At 57.4% G+C, this 9,384-nt stretch overlaps 1 protein-coding gene across 1 annotated transcript in view; it reads right to left on the bottom strand.

Moving 5' to 3' along the window:
- Positions 1-2,644: 2,644 nt before the first annotated feature.
- Positions 2,645-9,384, bottom strand: part of TNS1 (tensin 1) — a 110,435-nt gene continuing 103,695 nt past the window's right edge. The window contains exons 25-29 of the mRNA XM_004701785.2: positions 8,392-8,463; positions 7,989-8,157; positions 6,970-7,038; positions 6,504-6,536; positions 2,645-4,331 (exon numbers count right to left, since the gene is read on the bottom strand). Of these exons, the coding sequence (XP_004701842.2) occupies positions 4,187-4,331; positions 6,504-6,536; positions 6,970-7,038; positions 7,989-8,157; positions 8,392-8,463 (488 nt within the window). The 3' untranslated portion in view covers positions 2,645-4,186. The remainder of the gene's footprint in view (positions 4,332-6,503; positions 6,537-6,969; positions 7,039-7,988; positions 8,158-8,391; positions 8,464-9,384) is intronic.

The following is a 9,384-nucleotide window of genomic DNA, read 5'->3' on the forward strand; positions in this document are numbered from 1 at the left end:
ATACAAAATATAAAGTATATTTCCATCTACATAAATACACACCTGGGGGTAGGGAGGAGGCTGGGCTTAGCGGGTTTTCCTGGGGAGGGTCCGAAGGTAGGTTGCGGTGGGAGGAAGTGGGGAGGGATTTCTTACATTTGTTTTGAATGACGTGTCAGAAAGAGGACATGGGGAAACACAGCACACACACAAACACAGACATGTGTGTGCACGCATGTGCGTGCACACACTCCACACGTGGGCATTCAGGAGAGTTTCAAACCGTTTAACACTGATTAGAAAACAAGCTACTTGGGGCAGCCCTCCACAGGAACCTGGCCGCTGGGAGAGCCCGGCAGTTGGGAACAATCAGAGCTCCTCCAACGCTTTGCCCCTTTCCAGCAGAGGAGTTGAAAACAAACAGAACTGCCCCTGCCCCACCCCAGGTGGCCTGAGGCCCACCCTCACCACGGCTCAGGGGCCACCAAGCCACAGCCCGCACACCCTGCTGCCTCCTGAGTCTGTCCGTTGCCAGGTGCTGTGGAGCCTGACATCCCCTAAGCTCCCTAAGGAGAGGAGCACTCTGCCCCCACACACGTCCACACTTGCGCGCACACATCCACATCCACATCCTATGTCACCGCTGGCCACGGAAGCTCCCATCTCAGGATTCCGGGACCTCCATGAAGAGGTGGCTGCCAGGTCTAGCCCCCCACTGCTCCCAAGACCCTGGGTGGGGGAAGGAGAAGGCTGGGAGGCAGCCCTGGGGTGGGGCACTGGGCCCACCTGACCTCAGGTAGGACCTGGAGCCAGGGAAAAAAAGGATCTTGGGGAGACTGCAATCAGGGTGAGTGGACAAAGGCCCCGAGCCAGGACCAATGGCGCCCTTGCCCATGGCCTCCTCTGAAGTATGCAGCTCCCAAGACAACTCAAGGGCCTGCCCAGCCTCTACTCCGATCCCTGCTCTTGCTCTGGGCAAGCCATTCCCAGGAGCGTTTCACTCCTCCAGCTGACCATCCCCACCTGTCAATCACCACCGGCCGCCCCCTGGGGACACCTCCAACACCATCATTGTCCACAAGCCCCCAGAGCTGCTGAGGGAGAGGGTCAGGCAAGGACGGAGGATCAAAAGGCCTCACCCAAACATAGTGTAAAACATCAGCCCCTCCAACCACATGGAGCCAGTCCCCATGGAGGGTGGTCAATAACTCGTCTCCTCCCCCTCTTCCCTCTCAATGCACCTTGCTACTGTCACCGGGCCCAACTCTCCCCTCTTGTTCCACCTGGGAACAGCCACCTGGGCCTCCTGCATTGCTGACTCAGAGAGCTGTCACCCCGTCTTCTCTCCTGATGCACCAGCCCGACAGGCCAAGGCAGAGCCGCAGCAGACCTGGTGGGACAGAGGATCATGCTGGGCCCAAGCGGGGAAGCTACACCTGCCTAGAGTCTGCACCCAGGCTACCTTGAGCTGCTCTCTCCGGTCAAGTTCTCCCACACCCTTTCTTAGGACCAGATCACACTCTCCCGGAGGACTGAGAAAGAGATTCAACCACAAACAGCAGCAAACGAGGTTGGGGGTGGGGGGGTGGGAAGAGGACGAACAGACGGAACACGCATTTACAAAACAGTAACAATCATCATGAAAAGTGCTTTCTTGGAAAGGGAATTCTTTGGCAAGAATATATTGCATGCTGTGTGGGATGTTGGTGTGGGCCTGGGTGCACGGAGCCCACCTAGGGGGTGGGCTCCCCGGGGTGAGGGGATGGGGAGCTACAGTGTCTGGTCCAGCCAGGGACCCTGTGGGGGCCAGTGAAGCTGCCACAGCAGTCTCCCGGGAAGGAAGGGCCAGCTCACACGGTGGCAAACTCCTGTCAGTAGGGCCTCTCACACTCTAGGAAACCTGGCCTTCCAGACACGGGCCTGGGTCTTTCCGGAAGGGTCACCCGTGGCTCAGGCCTGCCTTGAGGGGGCGCTGGCCGGGCTGGGAGGTGGGCTGCTGGTGGGCAGTGGCTGTGGGAGAGTGAATGTGGACCTGAAACACAGCGCAGAAGGGCGGGTGCTCCCTGCCCCCAGGCTGTTCAGTGGGCAGTGGTGTCTGTACAAAGGCTAGGGCAGGGCAGGCTAAGGCCGGGGTCACCTGGAGAATGAGCAAAGGGGAGGACCCAGGGATCTGGCCTGAATGCCTCAGAAGAAAGGGGTCCAAAAGAAGCTTTGGCCACCAAGCTCAGGGGTTCGCTCTTTGGGGAGCCCCTGCCCGCCCCCTCCTCAAGACACTATTCCAACTCCCTGAAACCGAGTGGCCATGCAGATCCAGCCTCTTGGAGGAGAAGCAGTACAAAAGACGTGCCCACCACCCACGTCCAGCCCACCCCCAGGTCCCTCCCTCAGGCCCTCAGCAGCAGAGCCAGCACCCCCCACCCACCACCCCCACACACACCTCTGAAAACCGACTGCTGGGCCCTGGGCTTGCTGGGAGATAGAGGAGACAGCCCCCTCCCCACTGAGTCCTGGGTAGCATCCTGGAAGATCAAGGGCAGGGGGGAGGAGGCTCCTGGTCTTCCAAGGATAAGACCCCCACCTCTCAGGCTGCAGTAATGCACATGAAGACTGAGAAGGTCAGGTTTATGCCTGGGGAGGTGATGGAGTCATATGGGGAAACAATAAATACTTGTCAATTTGCCTATTTTTTTTTACTTTTTCTTAAATTTTATTAGCTTACAGATTCTGTCAGTATGTCTCACGTATATATTATATATATTTATATATCAGTACAATGCCTCTCTCTAGAGGAGCCCCCATAGGCAGGCGTATGAAACACCACCAGAATAGAACCCTGGTGAACTCTCTACTATGGCTTCGAGTCCTGGGGTGGTACCAGGGTTGGTCCCAGCGGCCCCGGGAGCCCCGGGCCCTTGATCTAAAGGCCTGCCTTCTGTCCATCCTCTGCTCCCGGGACAGTTGTTGGTGCTGCTGGGGAGACCAAGGCAGGAGGAGGAACAAAGAGGCTTTGGCATTGGGGGGCGGGGGGGGGCAGGCCAGGTGGTGCACAGGGAAGGGTCCCAGAAGCTCAACTGTTATCATCCCTGGCAGGCCGAGCCAGAGGGGACCTGCGGCACTCGGCGGCCTGGAGAACACAGTGCTAGGGCTGCGGGCTCCTCCACCGGCCTCCGGATGCTGGTGGCCCAGGCTGAGGCCAAGAGGGGGGCCTGCAGGGTGAGGCTGGGCCAGGCAAAGCAGGAAGACTCCATTCCCCATACCCGAAAAGGCATCATGCAGGCAGCAAGTCGGTGATAAGGCTGGTTGTGGGGCGAAAATACCCCAGGTTGGGGCTGAGAGAGAGGGGCTAAGGCGGACTCCAGGGAGCTGGTGGGAACAGCTTGCCTCACCTGCCGGTCCACATGCCAGCAGAGGCCAGAGCTCATTGGATGCCAGTTGGGTACACATATCCTGACCTCCTCGGGTCAAAGTCCCCCACCCCAACGCTGTAGGCATAGGGTCTTTGTGGAGGAAAGGGGGCCAGCGGCAGCAGGGGTTGCTGAAGCTGTGGGTTGGGCAGCAGGAGGGAGCATGTGACTCCAACAATGGCTCATGTCCCCTCCCTGCAGACCAGCTCCCCTGCTTTCTGGGCCCCCCAGGTGCACAAGCGTGTGCAAGCCCCTGTGGGGCAGGTGCCTGTGAAGCCGCTTCTATTTCTAGTGGCCAGAGGCCCAGAGAACCCCAGCTGTGAGCCATGGGGCCATGGCCGGACAAAGCCCACCTGCCCAAGGTGGAGCCAGGAACCTTGGGGTGCCTCGGGAGCCCAAGAGACTTCAAAGGGCCAAAGGGTGGCCCTGAGCAGCCCCTCTGGGCAGTTAGGTTCGAGAGGCGGAGATGGCCCATTGTCCCCAAACCACAGATCCCAGAGGAGTCTTGCTCTGTCCCTCTGGGCACACCATCCTCCTAGAGGGGTGATGGGGCGTGAGATGGGCCAAGGGGGTGGGGGGCAGGTTCTTTGGGGCTTTTGCAGTTTCCATCGACCTGGGGGGATCTCAGAACTCGCCTCCACGTCTCCGCCTCTCCACCTCCGCTTCCCTCAGCCAACACTTCCCTCTCCCTCCTGGCACGTTCCTCTCTCCTTCGCCAACATTAGCCAAAAGTCCCCCTTCTGGACTCAAGGGGGTCAGGGTCCCTCCTCAGGCCCCTCCATCCCCGCTGCCCCGGCCTGGGCTCATCTCTTCTGGCCAGCACTCTGCATGACCTTGGAGACGAAGTTGACGATGGCCGAGGCGGGCTGGTTGGGGTCCAGCTCGGCGAAGAGGTGGCAGGCATTGTCGGCCGTGCTGCCCTGCTTCCGCGCCACGAAGCCGAAAAGCCTGTGGGGGTGGGGTGGGGTGGGGGGCACCGCGTAAGGGATGGGCCATCGGGCCAGGAGCCCATGCCTTGGGACACAGCCCTGGGGGGTAAGCTTCTTTCCAGAGCAGCCTCTCCCCACCTCTCCACATGGCCTTGGGGACGGGGGTTTGGGCTCTAAGAGGAACTCCCCTCCTTTCCACTGACCAGAAAACCAAATCAATGCCAGGGGCCGTGGCTTGATTTGCCCCAGGACTGGGCAGACACGCCCTTTGATGGGGACAGGGAGGGGCAGCCTGAGGTAAACACAAGTCTGGATGGGGCCAAAAATAAAGTGGGGACATTCCTTGGCGGGCTTCTCCCAGTCCACCCCATCCAGCCCACTGCCTATATTGCAGCATTAGCTGGCGGTGAATGAAGGCCATCTGTGGGGCCAAGGCAGACGCCACAGGTCAAGGTGACCAAGGACAGCGGGTGGCCTTCTCCTCAAGGCTCACACTATTCCTCCTGGGCTCACCAGGCCCACAGGAAGCTCAGAGGGACCCCCAGACCTGCTCCCTCCCCGTCCCAAGCCTGGAGTGACCTAACATTCTCTATGTGCAAACCAGAGTTAAAAATATGAGCTCAGGGAACAGAATGTGAGCTGAGGTCCCTCCCAGCCGGCAAGTTGCTAATTCGGGCAAGACGGGAAAGCAGGGCAGCTGGAGATTCCGATGGAAACCCCGCTCCCTTGGCCGGGCCTCATGGCTGACACGAGCCACATGCACACATGCACACACTCACACACACTCACACACACAGCCATACATACTCAGATACGGTCTCACATGCACACACAGTCTCACCAGGCACACAAGCATACACACACTCACACACACACACACACACACACACACGCACACAGTCTCACAAACACACATTCTCTCATACGTGTTCTTTCTCACGCAGTCACACACATACATATAATACCACACTCACACACAAGACTCACACACGGATACACACGCAACACCACACTCAGACACAAAAACACACCGCAGTCTCACACACGTACACACACTCACACGAACAGACTCAGTCTCCGTCACATGCCACAATCGCACACCCCACATCTGTCTCTCAGTCACACACAGCCCTAGGCTTCCTACGTCTCTGCTCCCCTCAACCGTGTTTCGGGGGCCAAGACCTGGAATGAGGGTCTGCCCCAGCAACAAGGCACTGTGGAGTGGGGGAAGGTCAAAGGAGGGTGGGCTCTGCTCTCTTTGTGAGTGCCTACCACCTGCCCCCCACCACGATGTTTTACTTCAGCAGGGGTTCCCTGGGGGCCCAGGGTCAAGTTCACCCACAGCACCTCCTGCCTTCTGCCTGGGACAGTGGATGAGGGCAACCAGCCTCACCCCACACAATCCTGAGATTCACCCTGGTTCGGGGCCTGAGCTCCCCTTAGTGGCCCCCTCAGCCTCTCCCGGCTGGCTACCTCTGCCCACCCAGCAAGGCTTCTTCTGAAAGAAGCTCAACCCCAGACCAGCCGCTGCCTGAGAAGGAGAGGGATTTAAGAATTCTCTAGCCTGGGGCCCAGCCCACTTCTACCCCAGACCCTCACCCTCTCAGGGCTCAAGAGAGAGTACATTCGAGCCCCGAGCCTCCCCCTCAAGCCTGACAGTCTGGCCTGCACGGGACCATCCCACGGGATGCAGCCATGTGGCCGAGGGGCCTGTGGACCCCAGAGGGGGAAGGAGGACAAGGCTGACCCCACCCCTTTCAGCTCAGCTCCTAACTCTGCCTGTGACCACAGGAAAGGGAAGTTCCTTCAAGGTGGCCCCAACTCTTCATTAGCAGGGCAGTGCGTTCCTGACCGAGGTGGCCTCGCTGTGGCATCCCGGCACGCCCAACCCCTCCTCTGCTATGCACATTTTCTCTGGACACACAGTGCCCACCCCACCCCACTTCTGCCTCTCAAGGACCTCACTGGCTGCAGGTTGGTCTGCCCACCCCCCTCTGGTCTCTTGGAGGCTGTACCCTTTCTACCTGCTTACTTCCGGGCAGACTTTTCTCCAAACCACTGACCCTGCTGCATCTCCCCCACCCCCTACTTCTGGGTTCTCGTGCCACCCCCGCCACCCTCCTCAAGAGTCACAAAAACTGGCCAACTGGGGGAGAGGAGGGAGAGAGGGAAGAGGAGGGGCCACACTTACTTTGCAGGGGCTCCACTCTCTGCTTTCATCCACCTGCAGAGAGACAGAAAGCATGGAATCAGTGGTGCCCCTTCTGCCCTAGCCCAGCCCCATCCACACCCAGCCCATCAGGGCAAGGTGGGAGCGCCCACCCCCCCACCCAGGGCTAGAAATCTCTGGGTTCATACACAAGTATTCCAGGGGACCTGAGAGCACAGGTTGTACCCCTGGGTACTGTCCCCACTTGGAGAGCAGCGGACTGGGGGGGGGGGGCAGCACGGAGAAACATGGCAGAGTGGGGGGAGAAGGGCACTTGAGTCCTGGGGAGGACCTTGTATGTGTGAGAGAACGATTCCAAAAGATGACCACAGCAGGTCACATTCCCACAGACAACACCGGCAGAGCTCCAAGTGGAAACACGCGGCACACACGCACACACACAGTGGTGGAGAGCTTGGTGGGAAGGGAGGTGGCGGTCGAGACTCACTTTCTCTCCTGGGGGTCCAGAGCGCAGAAAGTGACGGTGTTGAGGGGATAGTGTCTCCGGAAGAAGAGCCTGTGGCAGAGATGTCGGATGAAGAACAAGGATCAAGGGAGAACTTGGCCCCCCCCTTTGTGCCTGGAGGTCAGGCCCCCTTCCCACTCTAGGTGGTAGGTGTGGTGACACAGCCCCCGCCCCCCTTACTTCCACGAGAGGGCCTGTGCTGCTCGCTGGAGACGGAGAGCAGCCCAGCACCATAACCCACGGTGGCACCAGGGCTCCGTAGGCAGTGCACAGAGGCAGACAGATTCCATAAGGAAACGTCTTCAAACTTCTAGTGACCAGGAAAGGAAAGGAGGGGCTGACACTGAGGAGTGAGAACTCAGGGGACCCAGGAGGAGAAAGAAAGGGGACCCTATTGGGAGAGGGCTGAGGGGAAGAGCAAGGGTAAGCTGTCGGCCCACAGATTATCCAAGAAGAAGGATGAAAGCTCCTAACAGGGAGGGACTCTTACCAATTGCATTTAAAGCCGTATGTCCAAGACAGGACTATTTGCCGGTGGAGGGCTCAATGGGTAGAGGGGAAAATGGGAGGAGTGGGTAGTTGGGGAAGGGTGGCCCCAGGGATGGATGGATACATTGTTGACTGGCTGGACAAGTGAATGAATAATTGATGGGCACACAGATGGATGGAGGAGTAAAGGGATAAGTACGGACATAGGAGAGGATCAACTGGTAAATGCATGGATAATAGATGGGTGATGGATGGATGGATGGATGAATGAATGTATACGTATGTATGTATGTGTGGATGTATGCGTGGGTGGATGATAGATGGGTGATAGATGGATGGATGAATGTATGTATTATGTATGTATGTATGGATGGATGGATGGATAGATGGGTGATGGGTGGATGGGTGAATGAATGTATGGATGGATGGATGGATGGAGGATGGGTAGGTGGACGGACAGACAGGGGATGGGAACAAGAGCCCAATGCAGAGAGCAGGTGGAGGGTTCTTACTTTCTCTGGTTGTCAGTCAGTGTGATTCCCTGGGCGGAGACCTTGAAGTGAACAATGGTGGCAGCTGGCGTGGGGTCAGCAGCCAACGTCTCAGAAGTGGCTTTGGAGATGGCCTGTGGCCCAGTGAGGGACTCCATGTCCACAGAGTTGACAAACAGCACGTTGCAGGCTGGAAGAAACCCACCCAAGGAGTCACGGGGGCCCAATGTCCCAGGTCCACTCCTCAAGAGAGGGACAAGAGTCCATATTGGGTCAGCTCGAGGCAAGGCGCTGCACACAGAAACGTGGTCTCTGCCCAACGGTGCCTGGGTCCGGGACACACTTCCAGCCTGCGCCTTCAGGAGGAGCTGGGCAGGGAGGAGGGGAGGTCTGGGCAGGGACCCCGCCCCCGCTGGTCACTCACCTGCCCCTTGCTTCAGCAGGTCGGTGGTTGAGTTGGCAGAGCCTGAGCTATCTTTTGATTCATCTGTGGGGTCTGAAACAAGAATCCCGCTGGTGATTAAAATGCTGGAGCAGAGAAAGCAGGCGCTTGGCTGGGCCTAAGGGGGCAAAGCTAAGAACCCCAGACCGCTCTGCAAACACTGTCTGAAACAGAGAGGACTTTTCCTAAGAGGCCTGGCCACTGGTGCTGTCTGTGCTCAGTCCAAACATTCAAAGGCAACACTAAGTATTCAGCACGCAGGCTAAGAGCTCTGGAGCCCGGCACTTAGTCTCTGTGAAAGGGAGATGCTGGTAATAGGATTGCTGTAAAAGGGAGATGCTGATAATAGGATTGCGTTGATTTGGAAGCTAGTCCATGGGTCATGCTTAGCTCAGCACGTGGCACAAAGCAAGCCTTCAAATGGCAGGGGTTGTTGTCACGGAGGCTGTGGTGCTGGGATCGAGGTGATCAATGAATATCCTGATTCACCAAAACACACACACAGCCCAACTATCACTTCACAGGAATAACGCTCCAGTATTGCTCAGACTTGGGGTTTTCTTGTTTCGACTGGTGTTTTTCAGACTTGGGTTTCTTAAAATAGAGATCGTCATGCCCCGTCTCTCAGCATTTCTGATTGGCTCAGGGGGTTACATTTCTGACAACACCCAGATGATGCCAAGGCTGCTGGTCAGGGGACCACGCTTGGAGAACCACTGGTTGATACAAGGTAATGATCTAACCATTCTAGAACAGTGGAGCTACCACGAGCAATTTGGTAGAAAAATAATTTCATTCATGTCTACATTGCGTGGTTAATAATGCTATTGAAATCGTATTTAAACCTGCAAGTTTAATAACATCATAACAGTGGCCAATTATTATGAATCATTCCATGGGCTAAACTGGACCCACTGGAACTGTCAAATAGCATTGGAGGCTGCAGGTGTGGGCTAGGAGCTCCAGGAGAGACTG

This window comes from Echinops telfairi, unplaced genomic scaffold, assembly GCF_000313985.2.
Source record: "Echinops telfairi isolate 266 unplaced genomic scaffold, ASM31398v2 ScPeMD7_3;HRSCAF=10, whole genome shotgun sequence".
In the NCBI taxonomy this organism is placed as follows: Eukaryota; Metazoa; Chordata; class Mammalia; order Afrosoricida; family Tenrecidae; genus Echinops; species Echinops telfairi.